Genomic DNA, 19,255 nt, shown 5'->3' with positions numbered 1-19,255 from the left:
TGATAATGCTAAAATAAACTCTAAGTCCAATCTTTAACAGTGCAGGAGATCATTATCACGTCCACCATAATCAGGATGATGAATGAGCTTAGAAGGTTCAGAGCTATTGAAGAAGTAATTGCTTTGCCGCCATCTCCAATAAAGGATCATTCGGTTTTTAAAGATCGCTGAAAAAATAACCGTGAATGCTAGTTCGCTTTAAAAAAAAAAAGCCTGACAGATTTCAGAAATATCACAATTTAAAATAAAACAAATGAGTAAGACTAGTTCCAGAGCTGTACAAACCTCAAGGTTGCCTCCCACCCTGGCCAGAAGAGGAGGCAGAGGTTTATCTTTGTCATTCCTCAACTGCCGACGTGATTGCCGTCGTCCTGTGCAAAAAATTAGGCAACAAAAATGACGCACGTAAGAATATTTGCTACAAAAAAGACAGATGCGCTCAATAAAACATGTTCTTTATTTATTTTTACATTTTGCAACCCGGCAGTTATTCGTGTCAACCAAGAGTTAAAAACTTCTGATAAGCCTGAAGCATTTTGGTTTGAATTTTTGGCAAGCCAACTTGTTCTGCTCTGCCAGGGAACTGTAACAACTAAATCAAATTCAAGCTGTAATTCAACACAGGCCTGAGAGCGTGTCCTACAAAATATATATTTCGACTTTCACAAGCAGCTCTGCTCGATCTGATGCCTCCGATTCTTTTCCTTACCTTCTGGCCGATCATCAAAGTCCTCGTCCTCCTCCTCAGAACCCACCGAGTACTCGGACTGGTTATCTGAAATGTCAGCATGCCACTCTGAAACAGCACACGGTGGTCTGTCAATAGGCCAGGCCCATTCACTTCCACTGTGCAAGTCATAACTCAAAAAGCACACACACATAATCTGAGACCTCATTATTTTTCTACTTCGATCCCCAGATTAACATAATAAATCTTACATCCATTCTTAGGTCCACGTGAACGAGGACCCATGTTCACATCCAGGGCTTCCTACTCCTAAGCATCATTCTGTTATGTGGAGTTTCTTCATCTTACACGAGACTCGCCCCCTACCTTGGTCTTCCTGTGCAGCATCATTGTAGTTGACAGGCTTGCGGTTCCTCTTTCCTTTACCAAGTTTGCTTGCCAGATCCTCTTGTTGCTGTTCGTAGTGATGCCGCAAAAGCTTCTCCCAATAATCTGGGTCCACGTTCTCCTCCTGTTTGATTATCTCCCGCTCAATCTCCTCGATCTGCAGCATTAAACATGTATGTGCAAAGAAATGCTACATTTCATCTCTATTTTTCATCCATGTGAGGAGAAAACGATGTCTCCACTCCAGACCTTTGCACAAGTTGCACATTTTTGCAAGCAAAGATACAATAAATTGGTATTCAAGTAAGTCCTCACCTTATCTTCTTCTCGCACCATGTACTGGGCCACTTTGAAGGAGCTGAGGTACTCGTTCATGTTCTGGACATCCGAGTCGTCTGTGTCGTCTTGGCTTCGGTCCAGCAGCCTCTCGATGGCGGTGCTGTCATAGTGAATGACGTTGCCCTCGTCCTCAACTTTATCCCCTGAACTGTTCTTCATGCCTGCCAAATGTGGAGTTAAAAAGCGAGCAATTGTTTCTATGGTTCTTCCAACACATTTTAACAAGTAAAAATGCTCTTGTCAGTTATTTTAATCAATAACACCAGAACATGCCAGGAATGCCCGGTGGCGAAACCTGTCAGAATGAAAGGCATTAAACTGAGTGTATTTGACAAAATAATTGAATTCAGCAGAATAAGCCTATCAAAACATGCCCTATTAGAATCTATCCCAATCCAAGCCAAACCCCTACTTGATTACATTTAACAGACAATCCTAGTTTTAGTTGACTAACAGATCCAGCTCAGCTCGTGGACGTGTTATTTTTAGATTCAACAGTAACTGCCGTCACCTTCCCCCTCGTCCTTGAAGAGCTCCTCCGTCCCAAACTTGAGGATGTCATCCAGCTCCTGCTTGGTCATGGAGCCTGCCTTGGATCCCAAACCCGGGCGCACCACTAGGTGGGTCAGCATCATCTTCCTCTTGGCCACCTGGGTGATACGCTCCTCCACGCTGGCTCGCGTTACGAAACGATAAATCATGACCTTGTTGGCCTGTCCGATGCGGTGAGCTCGACTGAAGGCCTGCGAAGGAAGCGATGAGGTAATTCTTTAAAGAGGCAAAGTTTTATGAAGTAGAGATCACTTCGCTTACACGAAAAGCCGACCGAACGGCACCTGAATGTCATTATGAGGATTCCAGTCCGAGTCGAAGATGATGACAGTGTCCGCTGTGGCCAGGTTGATGCCTAAACCTCCGGCTCTGGTGGAGAGCAAGAAGCAAAACTGGCAAGCACCCGGAGCTGGAAACAGAGAGGGCGGAGAGCGTATGTGTGAGAGGGAAATAAACAGGAACACTTGTAGGACAGTGTGTAAAAGAATCACGCAAACATGCTTTACTAAAGTCTGCAGTAAGCAATTTATCAAAGACTGCACTGATATTATCACCTTAAAAAGGGGCTCTATTTTGAACCTTATGTGGCTGTGATAGCTGTAGCTGGAAGTGTTCATGTGTTTGGAAGCAGAAGGGGTGATGCTGTCAGAATGAGCTCATAATTGGCGCGGGTGGATGCGCTCAAAGCTGTGAGCACGGGGCCAAAACATTCGTTCTGTCCTGGAGCTCTTCAGCCTGAATGTTTAGAGCTGAGCCCCAAATAGTTCTACTGTTCAATAACACCGATATAATAATCAAACAGAGCAGAACTCAACTAACTTAGCTGGACTACAGGGAGGAAAGGTGAAAATCCCCATTTTCCAAATTGTATGCGTAACACATACAAGGATACATCTTGTTTTACAGGCTACAAGTTGCTTCTTTTTTACAGTGACAAAGTCTGAGCATTTACAGAGTGCAGAAAGCTCATTCCTCCAATACAGCGATTTTATCTACGCTTAAATGCTTTGTGATCTTTGCACACACTCCGATGCACCGGGGCTGAGATCGATCCACCAACCTTCCACCTGAGCTACAGCTGCCATAAACGAATCGCTGATGCAGGACGATCTTACAGCACGTAACAGTGACTTTGATGAATCTCGGCAGCGTCGCGAGGCATTCATAAAAGACATTCGCACCTGCCTTCACACCTGTGGGCAATTTAGTGTTACCAATTAACCTATCATGACTACCTGCATGCCTTTGGACTGTGGGAAGCGGAGAGAACCCACGCAAACATGGGGAGAACATGCAAGAAAGACCCCGGCATGATGGTGGAATTGAACACAGGACCTTCTACTGTGAGGCGACAGTGCTAACCACCGTTCATTACTGCATACATGGATCAGGTTCTGACAGTAAAACAATGTTGTCTTCTACAAATCACTCAGATCAGCTGTTACACATACGATTCATGTTTATCTGGCGGGATAGATGCAAGAATTTAAGTCCTGCACCCCTCCTGAGCGGTCAGATTTATCCCAAGCATGGCTGTCTCTACCTCCGAACCCACACGGTCCCCAGCAATTTCTATAAATATATATATTTTTTTTTAATCATACAGATTCTTCTTCTGCTGCCTCTCTGTGATTTAAATTGTCACTGTGTTTCCAGAGAGAAAAACATGAAGAAGACAAGGTGCCAATTTTGCTCATTGGGTGTCACAAGGCTTCTAGTCTAACACCAGGCGCTTTGTTGCTTAATTTCCCCCTTCTTCCCATCCACTCTCCACTATCCAATAAAGGTCACCCCCCACCACCACAAAAAATAAAATAAAATATCTCAACAAAAAAGGCTTTGACATCATGGGTTTCACTTTGTGTGTGTGGGTGTGTAAATGGTGCTTTTCTACTATATTTGACTGCTTTATACAACATACTTCATTCACTCAGTCACACCCGTTGACACAAGCACTTTTCCACAGCTGCGTGCTTTGTACAGGGAGTGCAGAATTATTAGGCAAATGAGTATTTTGTCCACATCATCCTCTTCATGCATGTTGTCTTACTCCAAGCTGTATAGGCTCGAACGCCTACTACCAATTAAGCATATTAGGTGATGTGCATCTCTGTAATGAGAAGGGGTGTGGTCTAATGACATCAACACCCTATATCAGGTGTGCATAATTATTAGGCAACGTCCTTTCCTTTGGCAAAATGGGTCAAAAGAAGGACTTGACAGGCTCAGAAAAGTCAAAAATAGTGAGATATCTTGCAGAGGGATGCAGCAGTCTCAAAATTGCAAAGCTTCTGAAGCGTGATCATCGAACAATCAAGCGTTTCATTCAAAATAGTCAACAGGGTCGCAAGAAGCATGTGGAAAAACCAAGGCGCAAAATAACTGCCCATGAACTGAGAAAAGTCAAGCGTGCAGCTGCCAAGATGCCACTTGCCACCAGTTTGGCCATATTTCAGAGCTGCAACATCACTGGAGTGCCCAAAAGCACAAGGTGTGCAATACTCAGAGACATGGCCAAGGTAAGAAAGGCTGAAAGACGACCACCACTGAACAAGACACACAAGCTGAAACGTCAAGACTGGGCCAAGAAATATCTCAAGACTGGTTTTTCTAAGGTTTTATGGACTGATGAAATGAGAGTGAGTCTTGATGGGCCAGATGGATGGGCCCGTGGCTGGATTGGTAAAGGGCAGAGAGCTCCAGTCCGACTCAGACGCCAGCAAGGTGGAGGTGGAGTACGGGTTTGGCCTGGTATCATCAAAGATGAGCTTGTGGGGCCTTTTCGGGTTGAGGATGGAGTCAAGCTCAACTCCCAGTCCTACTGCCAGTTTCTGGAAGACACCTTCTTCAAGCAGTGGTACAGGAAGAAGTCTGCATCCTTCAAGAAAAACGTGATTTTCATGCAGGACAATGCTCCATCACACGCGTCCAAGTACTCCACAGCGTGGCTGGCAAGAAAGGGTATAAAAGAAGAAAAACTAATGACATGGTCTCCTTGTTTACCTGATCTGAACCCCATTGAGAACCTGTGGTCCATCATCAAATGTGAGATTTACAAGGAGGGAAAACAGTACACCTCTCTGAACAGTGTCTGGGAGGCTGTGGTTGCTGCTGCACGCAATGTTGATGGTGAACAGATCAAAACACTGACAGAATCCATGGATGGCAGGCTTTTGAGTGTCCTTGCAAAGAAAGGTGGCTATATTGGTCGCTGATTTGTTTTTGTTTTGTTTTTGAATGTCAGAAATGTATATTTGTGAATGTGGAGATGTTATATTGGTTTCACTGGTAAAAATAAATAATTGAAATGGGTATATATTTGTTTTTAGTTAAGTTGCCTAATAATTATGCACAGTAATAGTCACCTGCACACACCGATATCCCCCTAAAATAACTACAACTAAAAACAAACTAAAAACTACTTCCAAAAACATTCAGCTTTGATATTAATGAGTTTTTTGGGTTCATTGAGAACATGGTTGTTGTTCAATAATAAAATTATTCCTCAAAAATACAACTTGCCTAATAATGCTGCACTCCCTGTAGGTAACGAAGTACAAATACTTCCTTAATGTACTTAAGTGCAATTTACAGTTGTTTATACTTTACTTTTTTTTTCGGACTACTTTTTACTTTTACTCCCTGAATTAAAAAAAAATTTATGTACTTTTTACTCCTTACATTTTCAAAACAGACTTGTTGCTTTTGCTTTACCGCATTTGGGAGGTATCATTTCTATGATCATCATGCTAAATCTTGCCCTCAGATTCTTCATTTTCTTAAACATTGAATCCCAAAAGTCAAATGAGGAGTTGAGCGTTACCAACAGAATGTTTTTGAAAGTGTTTTCCATATTTCTTCTTGTTATTGTGCAATCAAAGCAACATCATCATCATATGACCCTCGACCTAAATGTAGAGAACCATCTGAATCCTGACGACGAATAAATAAATAAGCACTTTAATGACACGCTTTGTACATCACATTTAAATTAAATTTGACTTAACAGTAGTTTTATTAATAATGTGTAAATTGCATCATTTTAAAATGCAGTATATTGCCTGCACTGTAAAAAGGTTCTGTAAAACCATTATGGCCCCATTAGTGCTGAAGGAGAAGCTACCGAGGGTACACTCCCTTTAAGAGTGCAGTGGTCCCAGCTTCCACAGGCATGCTTGTTACAGTTGGTTTCAACAAGCTAAAATAAATGTGGCAGAAACACATGACTTCACTGACTACTGCCTGTGTCAGTCTTGTACATACAGCCTATTGGTATAACTGTCTCGCATCGTTTTAAAACATTTTAACTTATATTTTAATCAGCAAACTTTCTCGGTTAGTCTGTCGCAGCATTTTTGTTATTTCTGTCAATTTAATGAGTCTTTCTAGAGTACTGCAAGGCAGCGTGACACCTACTCATCCTTAGCTGAGCTCACGGTCAGCTTACCGCACTTGATCCTGTGTCTCACCGTTAAAGCGGTCGATGGCTTCTTGCCTCAGCGCTCCCGTGATGCCTCCATCAATTCGCTCGTACTTGTAACCTTCATAATCCAGAAAATCTTCAAGTAAGTCGAGCATTTTAGTCATCTGAAAACGGAGGAGACAGAGAGGTAGAGAGAGACACTGGCATGTGTTTTCATGAATACTTGATTACCCGTGCAGCCGCACAGCTGGAATCACAGCCTGCCGCTGAGCCTTCTGGAGATGTCACGAGACCAATTTAACATCTGCGCAGGGAGATACCCATCTGGTGTTTGCGTGTGTGAATGCGCGCTCGTTTGTGTCTGTGTGAAGACGTACCTGTGAGAAGACCAGCACTCGGTGTCCCTGCTCTTTCAGCTTCCTCAGCATCTTCTGCAACAGGGTCAGTTTCCCAGAGGCCTTAGTGAGGGCTGACCCTTCATAAGCACCGCTGGGTGTTTTCGGGGATTCCTACAAACACAAAGAAGATACAGTATGACACAGGAGCTCTTCCACACATTACCACAGGGTGTCCCTGTTAAGCAATTTGCTATTCATTTAAAGCAAATCTTGGAGTAAATGCTGAAATAATACAGGAAACTTAAGCAGCATTAAATCTACTCTTTCTGTGGATCAAGAATCCCCAAAGACAAAAGTGTCCTTTTGTTTCTTCTCACCATTGAGGCAACGGGGAAGAGGTAGGGATGATTGCAGCACTTCTTTAGGTCCATCATGATGTTGAGCAGCGAGACCTGATTTCCTCCGCCTTTCGAGTTTAGAGCTTCAAAGTTTTTGGTCAGAATTAGCTTGTAGTATTTCCTGCATTTAAGAAAATCCAAGAAAAACACAAAATCGTGAAATGATTAGGAGTGTGTCAACACGACGTCAACAACATTAGATGGATCTATTAAATCTTTGAATTCTCGCATTTCACTGAGTCCCACTGACACTGGTGGAGGAATTCCAGGAGCCAGCTGTTCAGTTTTAAGATGCACAGCTGGTTCATTTTTCGCTTTAATGTGGTTGATTGGTGCAGATGTGAACAAAGTAATCGCACATGAGTGAGGACCGAAATAACAACAAAAAGGCCATTGGATGAGCGAGCAACTGGTTTATGGTGAAAACGTGATCCAATCTCTAGCCGATCTTGTTGCAGTCAGGTATATTGAATACAAATGTTAGGAATAACTGCTCCATGTTATTCACTAGTCCAGAACAATGTTGCTCCTGCTCTGAACACATCCGGCCAATAAGAGGACTGAATGTTCTCATGTGGTTTGTAGTGTCACATTTTGGTCTCCAAGAAAAGAAACCAAAAGAAAGGAAATCATGAGAAAAATCTAAGAGTTTACAAACTCTTCAGTTCTTCAATTCTGTATTTCCAGCTTTGTGGGAACACCTCAACTCTACCGAACACCTTTGGGATGAACTAGAAAGAGTCAGCCCGTCTGATCTGACATCAGTGTCTGACCGCCCAAATGCTTTTCTGCATTAACGGACAACAATCCCACAGACAGGCTCCAACATGTACAAAAGCTTCCCAGGAGAGTGCAGAGGGGTACCAACTCCAGATTAATGCCTGGCTCCTGTTGTTTATACAATGTTTATATAATGTGTAGATCAAGATGAAGTCTTTTTAAAACCTTTTTCTCCCCTCCAACAAACACTTACAAACAACAGAGGATGTATAGACTAACTGTCGCACTTGTACACACAAACACACCCTTTCAGTTGAATCTGACCTTGGTTTTAGGCTACGGAAGATGCTCGTCTAAGTGCTACAAACGTAGATTTGTATCTACATTTGTCAGTGTCATACTTCTGCATAGGGCTCAGCTCCACTCTGACAATCAGCTCGGTCTTGGCGGGCATGTTCTTGAAGACGTCGGCCTTCAGTCTGCGCAACATGTGAGGCCCCAGCAGGTCATGGAGCTTCTTGATCTGGTCCTCCTTGGAAATGTCAGCGAACTCTTCTAGGAAGCCCTCGAGGTTACTGCAAAGAGAGAGAGAAGAAAATCTATCATAGACAATTCTACTGCAACTAGAAATAAGAACAGATGAATTAGTAGAGCTACAAGTACTGGGCACATTACTGTTTACAGGTAATGAGATACGTGTACATAATAGTAACCCCTGTAAACCTAAGCATTAGGCTTTAGACTACTCCAAACACTCAGTTACTATCTTTTCTACTTTTGTGCTGAACAGATATCAGCTTCATTTGCTTCTATGGACGCAACGCTTACAAGCTTTTGTTTGAGGGAGCCAGACGAGGGGCAGCCAATCAGAAGAAAGTGGCCTTTCAAGAGTGTGGCCTCAACTCTTTATAATTGCTAGAAAATTGTCAGTGTTTGTTCAAACACCTGACCATTTTATAATTAGTTAAATATTAATTTGCATACATGAGATTTATTTGTATTATACTTCTACACTCTCACAAACACATAAAAACTCATGTGTTAAATATGACACACTTAACAGAGAGTAGGTAAAACAGCTTTTTCTAACAGGGGATGAAGTGAATGGGCTGCACCAAAAGCTAGAACAGATTCATTATTTTTTAAATTAATGACGACTCATGCAAAGCTACTCTTGTAGGACCCCCTTTTAAAATTAGGTGTTCATGTAGTGTGAAGGTGTGTGCTTTACAAAGAAAGAAGTCCTACTTGAAGCGGTTAGGTGTGAGGAAGTTGAGCAGGTGAAACAGCTCCTCCAGGTTGTTCTGTAACGGAGTTCCTGTGAGCAGAAGCTTGTAGTCGATCTTGTAGTCGTTCAGACGCCTGAAGAACTGGAAACACAAATAAGGAAGCTCAGCGTTATTTAACTCTCAGTGGATTTTTCTAAACTCTTCCACATCATTAAAAAACAAACATATTTGACTTAATTTCACATCAGTTTTATTTCTATAGTGCAAACTCACAACAATAGTCGCCTTAAGGTGTTTTATACTGTAAGTAAATATCTTATATTGCATAGATCTTATAATTAGTTGTAATTAAGTCATTATGGCATGGACCCCAACTTCCTGAAGAAGTACAGCTAATACTTAATCTATTACTCTCATGATAAAGTACATTAAACGACCTATGAAAGTAGTTAAGTACTGTGGGACTAAAGTGTTGCCATTGCATAGTTTGGCCACCAGAGAGAGGTGAAGTGCGTTAATGTGGACTCATATGCAGTAGCTGCTGTACCTTGGACTGGTTGTTCTTAAGGCGGTGAGCTTCATCCACCACCAGACAGGCCCAGTCAATAGACTTCAGCGCCGTTTGGTCGATGGTCACCAGCTCGTAGGAGGTCAGCAGCACGTGGAATTTAATAGGAGCTTCTCGCTGCAGGAGGACAAACAAGGGAGGAAGGATGAGTGGACGCCACTGTCGATATCGTGTTTTCCCGCTACTGCTAACGATCCCTCCTTACCCTCAGTTTGAAGGTCTTCTTTCCTCCCTTGACGGCCGTGTCATCAAAGGAGAACTCGTTCTCTCTGATGATGGCTCGGCTGTCCTTGTCTCCCGTGTACGTCACCACGTAGAAATCGGGGGCCCACATCTCAAACTCCCTCTCCCAGTTGATGATGGTGGAGAGTGGAGCGCTGACTAGAAATGGACCCTTAGTGTGACCCTGAAGCGAGCAGAGAGGGAAATCAGTACCGTGTTACACAGCGAGACTTTAAACAACGTTAAAGGAAAAAAGCAGAGATAAGGTCAGCACCTCTTTGAAAAGTGAATAGAGGAAGACGATGGTTTGGATGGTCTTTCCCAGCCCCATCTCGTCCGCCAGGATGGTGTCAGTGCCCTGAGCCCAGGAAAACCGAAGCCAGTTCAGGCCCTCCAGTTGGTACAGATGTAGCGTGCCGCCCGTTGACGTGACAAAGTCTGGCTGCTCCTCGTATTTTATTGTAGGCTGAAGGGAAGAAATGAGAAAACGGTGAGGAGATACGATTGGGTTAACTGGAAACTCTAAATTGCCATAGGTGTGAATGTGGGAGCGAATGGCTGTCTCTGTCTGTGTGTTAGCCCTGCAACAGACTGGCGACCTGTCCAGCGTGTACCCCGCCTCTCGCCCTAAGACAGCTGGGATAGGCTCCAGCTCCCCCGTGACCCCGATAAAGGATAAGCGGAAGCGAATGGATGGATGGAAATTCCTTTACATTTCCTGAAAACATCTGGATTACCAAGAAAAAACTAATTTCATTCATCAGTCTTTGTTTATTTTCTGTAAAGGTTTTGACTGAAAGGTCAAATTGTGTCTGTTTGTTTGTATTTTGACTTATTGTGGTTTAATGCGCACAGATTTGTACATGATAAAAAAAAATACTGGCAGTCGCCAATGCTACCACTCAGCCTCCTCGTAGTGTTTCCTGTGACTGCGGTATAAATTTGAAAAATCCCAGGCAATCACTGGGATTTGAACTCGTCCGAGATTTTTAGCAGATGCACTTATGGTACAGATTTTAAACTCCTATGTAACCTACTGAGTTGTCAGATTTACAAACCTCTCCACGCTGAACAATTATGAGGTTATGAATCAGAAACTGTTCAATAATCTACATTTTCAAAGATAGTTTTGAGCAATATTACCAAGAGAGAGGCTTAGATATGCAAAATGAGAAATATTGGAAAGTGTGGTTATTCTCCCATGCTGCATCGGACAGCTTTAGTAAAACTATTAGTAAAAATAATCGAAGTCGGTTCACCAGTGGTGTGCTTTTATACAATAAAGATCCTTAAATGTGTACAATTTAACACAAAAATAAAGGGAACACATTGTAAGGGAATCCTTACAGTATAGCATATAAAAAATGTAAATCTGAATTGCAGTATGTGATTGTTCTTATAAGAAACATTTAATAACTTTATAACAAAAAAGAGTGACTGGCTAACAGCAGACAGCAGCTGCACACTTTACAATACTCACATCAGTGAGTGGTGAGCCTGGAGACTCATCTTCACCCTCATCTGAGTTCTTGTTCCTTATCTTCCTGGGTTTGTCTGGGTCCTCCTTCATTATGGCGTCCCTGTTAAACAGCAGCAGAATTATTGCCACGTCGCTGACACTAAGCTGTTCACTCTAGCAGGGATCCGATTCATCAAAGGGAGATGAGACTGCACGTATACGTGGGGCAGGTCTCTGTGAAGCGGCTGAAAAACACTAGCGGACTTGCTTTAACCTCCTAAGACCCGAACTTTTTCATTGCATGAAATTTTAATTTCTCTTTGGGCTGATTGAGACCTGATGAATGTAAAAACAACGAATGATCTTTTTACCTGATGTAGTTTCTGAGAAAAGTTATATCCACATATGAGGAGATTTGCATTAAATTTCGATAGAACATTATAAAGTCACAATTGATGTGCAAAACTTTTTATTTGGTGTCTGAACACAGCAGCATTTTTCCTGAGTACAAAAACAAAATGAGAAACAGCAGTTGTGCCGCTATGAGCAATATGGTTGCAGGAAGACGTATGCCTGTAACAAAGTCAAAAAAGTAAAAGATTTCAGAGCATGAAACACGAAACATTTCAGGTGGCAGTGTAATGTCCTCGTAACTGCATATCAGGCCCTTGTAGAGCAAAATTTAGTATTGTGGTCTGGACAACCTAAAATGTGATGCCCACATACAGTGGGGCAAAAAAGTATTTAGTCAGCCACCGATTGTGCAAGTTCCCCCACCTAAAATGATGACAGAGGTCAGTAATTTGCACCAGAGGTACACTTCAACTGTGAGAGACAGAATGTGAAAAAAAAATCCATGAATCCACATGGTAGGATTTGTAAAGAATTTATTGGTAAATCAGGGTGGAAAATAAGTATTTGGTCAATAACAAAAATACAACTCAATACTTTGTAACATAACCTTTGTTGGCAATAACAGAGGTCAAACGTTTACTATAGGTCTTTACCAGGTTTGCACACACAGTAGCTGGTATTTTGGCCCATTCCTCCATGCAGATCTTCTCGAGAGCAGTGATGTTTTGGGGCTGTCGCCGAGCAACACGGACTTTCAACTCCCGCCACAGATTTTCTATGGGGTTGAGGTCTGGAGACTGGCTAGGCCACTCCAGGACTTTCAAATGCTTCTTACGGAGCCACTCCTTTGTTGCCCGGGCGGTGTGTTTTGGATCATTGTCATGTTGGAAGACCCAGCCTCGTTTCATCTTCAAAGTTCTCACTGATGGAAGGAGGTTTTGGCTCAAAATCTCACGATACATGGCCCCATTCATTCTGTCCTTAACACGGATCAGTCGTCCTGTCCCCTTGGCAGAAAAACAGCCCCATAGCATGATGTTTCCACCCCCATGCTTCACAGTAGGTATGGTGTTCTTGGGATGCAACTCAGTATTCTTCTTCCTCCAAACACGACGAGTTGAGTTTATACCAAAAAGTTCTACTTTGGTTTCATCTGACCACATGACATTCTCCCAATCCTCTGCTGTATCATCCATGTGCTCTCTGGCAAACTTCAGACGGGCCTGGACATGCACTGGCTTCAGCAGCGGAACACGTCTGGCACTGCGGGATTTGATTCCCTGCCGTTGTAGTGTGTTACTGATGGTGACCTTTGTTACTTTGGTCCCAGCTCTCTGCAGGTCATTCACCAGGTCCCCCCGTGTGGTTCTGGGATCTTTGCTCACCGTTCTCATGATCATTTTGACCCCACGGGATGAGATCTTGCGTGGAGCCCCAGATCGAGGGAGATTATCAGTGGTCTTGTATGTCTTCCATTTTCTGATGATTGCTCCCACAGTTGATTTTTTCACACCAAGCTGCTTGCCTATTGTAGATTCACTCTTCCCAGTCTGGTGCAGGTCTACAATACTTTTCCTGGTGTCCTTCGAAAGCTCTTTGGTCTTGGCCATGGCGGAGTTTGGAGTCTGACTGTTTGAGGCTGTGGACAGGTGTCTTTTATACAGATGATGAGTTCAAACAGGTGCCATCCATACAGGTAACGAGTGGGGGACAGAAAAGCTTCTTACAGAAGATGTTACAGGTCTGTGAGAGCCAGAGATTTTCCTTGTTTGAGGTGACCAAATACTTATTTTCCACCCTAATTTACGAATAAATTCTTTACAAATCCTACCATGTGGATTCATGGATTTTTTTTTCACATTCTGTCTCTCACAGTTGAAGTGTACCTCTGGTGCAAATTACTGACCTCTGTCATCATTTTAAGTGGGGGAACTTGCACAATCGGTGGCTGACTAAATACTTTTTTGCCCCACTGTATGTGGACGGCAGGTTTTAGGAGGTTAATAAATGAGAAATACAGCTTTAAAAACAAATACCTGTGTTTCCAGTAGCTGGCCTTGTAAATTGCAAAGTCGGGGATATCCATGTCGTCTCTCTCCCATGTACACTGGTCGTAGGCGAGGTCTCGCCACTTGACCAGGTAGTGGTATATCCCCTTCTTATCCACACTAGCAGGGAGACACATGATCACAGTTAGTGGTCCTTCACAAACCTGACCTCTGCGTGCTTGTGTGCACGGCTCTTTACCTGTGATTGATGATCCGGTGAATCATCATCCACTCGGGCTTGATGCCATATCTGTAGTATTTGTCCTCCATGATGGCATACTGGGGGTCTTTGGCCCTCCTCTTCTCGCTCTTTCCTACTCCGTTCTCATCCTCTCCCCCCGAGCCGTAGTCCAAGCTGGGAGGCTCGTCCATGTCCGTCTTCCTCTGGTAGTTTCTATACATGACCGAGTGGAAGATCTCCAGCTGATGAGACAAAGACATTAGTTGGTCAGATGATCATTTTTCAGGTGAGGACGTCCTAGATTTGTGGTTTTCAAAACCATTTTTTTTTCATTGTTTAGACTTGGAAAAACGTGACCCTCGTCATATATTTTATTCTAAATATGGAGAGCAGTTGTTTATATTTCAGCCACGGTTTGATTTCCATTGTTAGATCTTTTAAATCTGAAGCATTAGAGACTCAACACAGGAGAACAATCTAAAAAATGTAGAAAGCAGTTTTTGCTGTTTTGTTTCATAAATCTGGTGAATACAAAAATGCTGAGTAAACACTGCAAATGACATGCTGAGTGCAGTTTTTAAAGTAGAAAGGAAATTTAAGGGAATAATAATCTTTAGTGATGGTGATGATGTACGTTCATTTACAAATACCATCTATGGCTGTAAAAACAGTCGCTAAAATATGTGTAAACAGTAGGACCGCCCTGTGAATAAAGCTTCCAAGGATCAGTTTAAGATTCTTGGGGTCGAGCATTTGCTTATGCAGATAATCGAATGCGCTGCACTCGTGGTTCGCCTGATAGCGCCCATTCTGTCCCCTTTAAGACGCCTGTGTGTGAAGTAGGTCCCTTGTTGAGGGAAGAGTGTGCGAGAAGCGGCTGCAGCCACAGAGATGATTAAGCAACAGTTACACATGATATACATAGTTTCAGTGTAACAACAATCCAAACAAGGTCCTATAAAGGGCCGTTTGTGGGTGGTCTGGTGTGGGCTTTCTCTTTCATACTTCTCCTCCAGGGTGGGCAAGCAAAAGTTATTTTTTGTGGTTATTAGCTAATGAGCCAGGCTAGAGTCAAAACACAACTGCATTTTAACCTCTGAAGGACACGTAACAAGTAAAACTCTAACTCTGTAAGTTTAAATATGTCTTTTAACAACAACAAACCAGGCTGACTACCTGAGACGGCTACTTCATTGGTTACACCTTGCTGGGCTGGACCCAGTTTAGCCTTCAGAACGACTTTAATTCTTCACGGCACAGATTCCACAAGGTGCTGGAAGTCCACATCGTGTCTACGTGTCTAAAGGCATAGAGTTGCTGCCATGTGTTGACTTTTTAGATATTTTTGTACTGGTATACCTGATGGCCAGTGTGTGTATAAGAAATATCAGTTATTTTATAGGGAGCAATACTGTGAATTTAATTTAATTACTTTATTTATATTTTTGCTACGGCATGTTGTCAAAGGGATGTACATTAGGCTGCAGGAGCTTGATTAAAAAGACAGATGTGTGCTGTCTGGTTCATTACTCTGACACGTGTGTGGCTAAAAAAAAAGAAGAAGAAGAAATATTTGGACTGAGGAGGGGGAATCCCTAGAAAACAGACTTGCCATTATTTGTGGTTGTGACTTTCAGACTCACCTGCAGCTCAGTGATCCAGGTGCAGTGCCAGTAGGACTGTCCGGTCAGCTTTACAAAGAACTCCCTCTCTGCCCTGCCTTTCATTGGTGGCGGTGGCGGGGCGTCGGGTGGAGCGTCGGGAGCGGGTGGAACAGGAATGGGAGGTGGAGGCTCACCCCATCGCCAGTGGAGGATCTTTTGGACACGTCCCTTGATTGGCGGACACTGGAGCAAAAATGCATTTTTAAAATCACATCAGTTTATTTAAGCGAGAAGATGGAAATCTGTGAGGTATAGATTAAAAAAACACTGTGACAAGAGCATCAACTGACCGTGCATCGTGGACACAGCCACTCTCCGTTGGGAATCTCCGGCAACGGCGGGTTCAGACAGTGGATGTGGTAGGAAGACGTACAGGTGTCGCAGCACAACAGCTCACCTCCGTCTTTACACACCCGACAGAACTCCATGTGGTCGTCATCTTCCTCCTCCGCCCCAGTGGCGACCCTCACGCCGACCTCTGATATCACTCTGTCCTCGCTGTCCTCCTCAAAATCCTCAAAGTCTTCGTCTTTTGCTTCCCACTGGATTCCCTCTTTTTCCTGAAAGAAAGCGAGAGAAAACAAAACTGTTAAACTGAGGAACATCCTGAACACATGAAGTAAAAGGAGCTTTCAACAACCACAAGATGCTTATTGAGAATTTTGTGGTTACATATTAATGACTCACAGAAAAAAATTAAGCTGCTAATGTTGCCAGCTGTTCATTGCACTGAGAGTCCTGGCTCCCATTGACTCTTTTAGCCTTAAGTGGGAATGTGGTTGTGAGACATAAGATAAGCGGGAGAAGGACCTTTGCTGGAGCTGCTCAGGTGCTGTTTTAAGTAGGCCTCCGTGACTGTGAAGGATGGAGTTTGTGAAAAATAGACCACTGCTCCAAGTGAGCCTATTCTGGGTGAATAAAGGTTAAAAAAAGAAATACCTGATTTATGTAACAGCTGCAGTATGTAACCCATATTTGGGGTCTACTATCCCTGTGCAACACTGACAGTTAAAGTAAATGTCTGCTATCTCAGTCACTACAGACCCAAGCTTATATAAAACACAGTTTTGGCAACTACTGTACGATATTAAAACCGGCATTTGCCAATTTGTAAATGTAGCCTGGTGACATATAGGGAGCTCACACTCCGGAGGAAAGCAAGCAGCTTTTCGCCTTGCTGTGCAGAATAAAATGAGAATGTGAAATCGTTTATTTGCAAGAACCAGTGACTTTCAAACTGCAGAATGGTTACACGGCATTACAAATCATTGCTTTTTGAATAATGCATACATATTTACAACATGGCATTTGATTGTTGAAATGTTCACGATTAATGAAGTGGAAATTTTGACTGTGCTATAGCACCTACTCGGGGGAGTCGAAATTTTCCAAAAAAAAAAGGACCAGAAAAAATCCCCAACCCTTTCAAAGTGTAAGTATCTCACTAGCACGTCAACAAACACCTTGAGTGTGACAGTTATACTGCTCTGATACAGCTCTCCTTCAAATTCGATGCCAGTCTACCACTTCTTGGTATTCAGGGATGCTTGACTCAGATAAACCTGACACTTGCGCTGAATAAACAGTAGGTAAAAAGCTTCTTTTCAGCTTCCTGTTTGTCACCAGTGCATGCCCTTTCCCTCTTTTTCTCCGCTCCTCCAGTCAGTTAGCTAAATGACATTTAAGCGCAAGTATCGCTCACTTTGTTCACACTTTCGATATCAATACCAGGTCGTCCCTACAGATAAAAACACGTGACTCATAAAGAAACTAAAAAGCTAAACCAGTCGAAACAATCACATAAAATTCTACACAGTGGATTTAATGCAGCAATTTAGTGAGCAGTTTCACAGCACCTTAACTGACTAATCTCAGAGATCTGATACCAAGACTTCGCAGCATCTAGAAATTAGCACTGAGCAATATTTGTGCCATTGCTGAATAGATTACACCCACATTTGGCGACAGTTTTTTGTTGAGGCAGGATGTCTGCACGTAGCCACTTCCCCGCTCAGATTTCTGATAAGCTTAAAGGGTTTCTACTCATCTGATCCTCCAAGAAAACAAGCTTTAACTAACAGTAACAGGTGTTTTTGCTGCTCAGGTAGCCACACAGCTCGGAGATAAGTTGTGGAATAAAAACGATGCAAAGGAGATGGGAAAATAAAAAACAGGAGCAGTTGTACTTACACAATGGGGACAGCTCCACTTGCCCTCGGGGGCCTTGTCCAGCTCAGGCTCAAGGCAGACGAGGTGGTACGCTCGAGGACAGGTGTCGCACAGGATGATCTCCCCGCCCTGCTGACACACCTCACAGTAGTCCTGGTGATCGGTCTCGTAGCCATCCCCTTCCTCTTCACCTGGGAAGGGAGATAGCAAGCACAGGGCGAGTTGACAAGCACTGACAAAAGGTCACAAACCATTTCTGTGTTTTTCACCCCAAATAACTGAACTGCTCATTTTTCACTTCCAACTATAACCATGCAGTTTCATGTGTAACTTAAAACAAGTGCAGTCAAATGTGAGAGATGTGCGTGACGTTTTCAGGAACACGGGGTGAAGTTTTAGGTACGTGCTGCATGTTTGAACTTTTTCAGAACTAAAAGAAAAACTGAAAAACGCAAGTGAAACACTTGAAGCTGCTCGGGTTTGCAGCACATCTGCACGCTTGTAATGCAGAAGGTTTGCAAATGATCAAGTTTTGGCCTTCTTGGCAAAATGAAATCACGCTACCAGACGTGACAATAGTCAGATTTAGCCTATGGATGCACGTGTAATGAGTTTGGATTAAGTGCAGAGTCTCAGTTTGCATTTGAGGAGTTGAACAAAATAGTGCATTCATCACTGAGAAACTGAAGTCATTTTTGTACACAGTGCCTTCTTTCCATGGCCTCAGTGTAATTCACACACACAAAACACACCTGTCTATGAAAAAGGCATGTGTTATATTTTTACGTTATTTCTTCACTAATTCAAAATGTAAAAGGTCTTTCTTTATTCCAATAGTTGCATTTGTAAGCTGTTGATGTGAACTCACAGCATGTGATCAGCGCAAGTGAAACAAGTTCAACTTCAAGATTAGAGTCAAACTTATATCAATTTTGGCAATTTAAGAAACTACTAAATGGGAGGTAATAATACTGTAAACTAACATATGAGGGACTGATTAATACAATAGATGGTTGCCTAAGCAACATAAGGAGACCTGGACGTCCAGGAAAGACAACAGTTGTGGATGATCATAGGATCCTTTCTATGGTAAAGAAATGTCTGTTCACAACATCCAACTGAGAAAACATATCAGGAAGTAAGCATATCTTAACTTGAGAACAGATTTAATGAAAAACAAACAAACAATAAAACATAAGCTATCCCAGAATATGCAAAGGACCAAATTATGTCTAAAAACCCCTTTCGAGCAGCTCAGGAACAGCATTTTTGGACACACTAATCTGCCCCAGAATAACAGAAGAAAGAATTGTGAAGGCTGCTCCTTCTGCTCATAATCAACATAATCTGTGAAACGCGGTAAAGGCAGTGTGACGAATGGTTACCCGCAGCTTCCAGTGACACTGGGCACTATTGTTTATTGATGATGGGACAGAAAACAGAAGCAGACACATTAATTCTGAAGTGAACAGAGCTTATTGAAGGTTAACAAGTGGAATCATCTGGAATGGCAGAG

The 19,255-nt window shown here is 42.8% G+C and overlaps 1 protein-coding gene across 3 annotated transcripts in view; it reads right to left on the bottom strand.

The window, feature by feature from the left end:
- chd3 (chromodomain helicase DNA binding protein 3) overlaps positions 1 to 19,255 on the bottom strand; it is a 57,274-nt gene that overhangs the window by 30,421 nt on the left and 7,598 nt on the right. For all 3 annotated transcript variants that reach the window (XM_085349541.1, XM_085349538.1, XM_085349539.1), the window contains exons 8-27: positions 17,761 to 17,930; positions 15,861 to 16,130; positions 15,550 to 15,753; positions 13,925 to 14,148; positions 13,714 to 13,845; positions 11,345 to 11,444; positions 10,139 to 10,330; positions 9,848 to 10,048; positions 9,622 to 9,759; positions 9,094 to 9,215; positions 8,247 to 8,420; positions 7,105 to 7,246; positions 6,767 to 6,898; positions 6,436 to 6,553; positions 2,251 to 2,375; positions 1,926 to 2,157; positions 1,391 to 1,575; positions 1,055 to 1,232; positions 710 to 796; positions 286 to 371 (exon numbers count right to left, since the gene is read on the bottom strand). In XM_085349541.1, the coding sequence (XP_085205667.1) occupies positions 286 to 371; positions 710 to 796; positions 1,055 to 1,232; positions 1,391 to 1,575; positions 1,926 to 2,157; positions 2,251 to 2,375; positions 6,436 to 6,553; positions 6,767 to 6,898; positions 7,105 to 7,246; positions 8,247 to 8,420; positions 9,094 to 9,215; positions 9,622 to 9,759; positions 9,848 to 10,048; positions 10,139 to 10,330; positions 11,345 to 11,444; positions 13,714 to 13,845; positions 13,925 to 14,148; positions 15,550 to 15,753; positions 15,861 to 16,130; positions 17,761 to 17,930 (3,212 nt within the window). The remainder of the gene's footprint in view (positions 1 to 285; positions 372 to 709; positions 797 to 1,054; positions 1,233 to 1,390; positions 1,576 to 1,925; positions 2,158 to 2,250; positions 2,376 to 6,435; positions 6,554 to 6,766; positions 6,899 to 7,104; positions 7,247 to 8,246; positions 8,421 to 9,093; positions 9,216 to 9,621; positions 9,760 to 9,847; positions 10,049 to 10,138; positions 10,331 to 11,344; positions 11,445 to 13,713; positions 13,846 to 13,924; positions 14,149 to 15,549; positions 15,754 to 15,860; positions 16,131 to 17,760; positions 17,931 to 19,255) is intronic.

The sequence above is a fragment of the Diplotaxodon limnothrissa genome, linkage group LG3 (genome assembly GCF_057381915.1).
Source record: "Diplotaxodon limnothrissa isolate DT_005_m linkage group LG3, D_limnothrissa_male_GT1.1, whole genome shotgun sequence".
NCBI classification, from domain to species: domain Eukaryota; kingdom Metazoa; phylum Chordata; class Actinopteri; order Cichliformes; family Cichlidae; genus Diplotaxodon; species Diplotaxodon limnothrissa.
The sequence above is the reverse complement of the archived record's forward strand: the minus strand, read 5'-3'. Positions and strand labels throughout refer to the sequence as shown.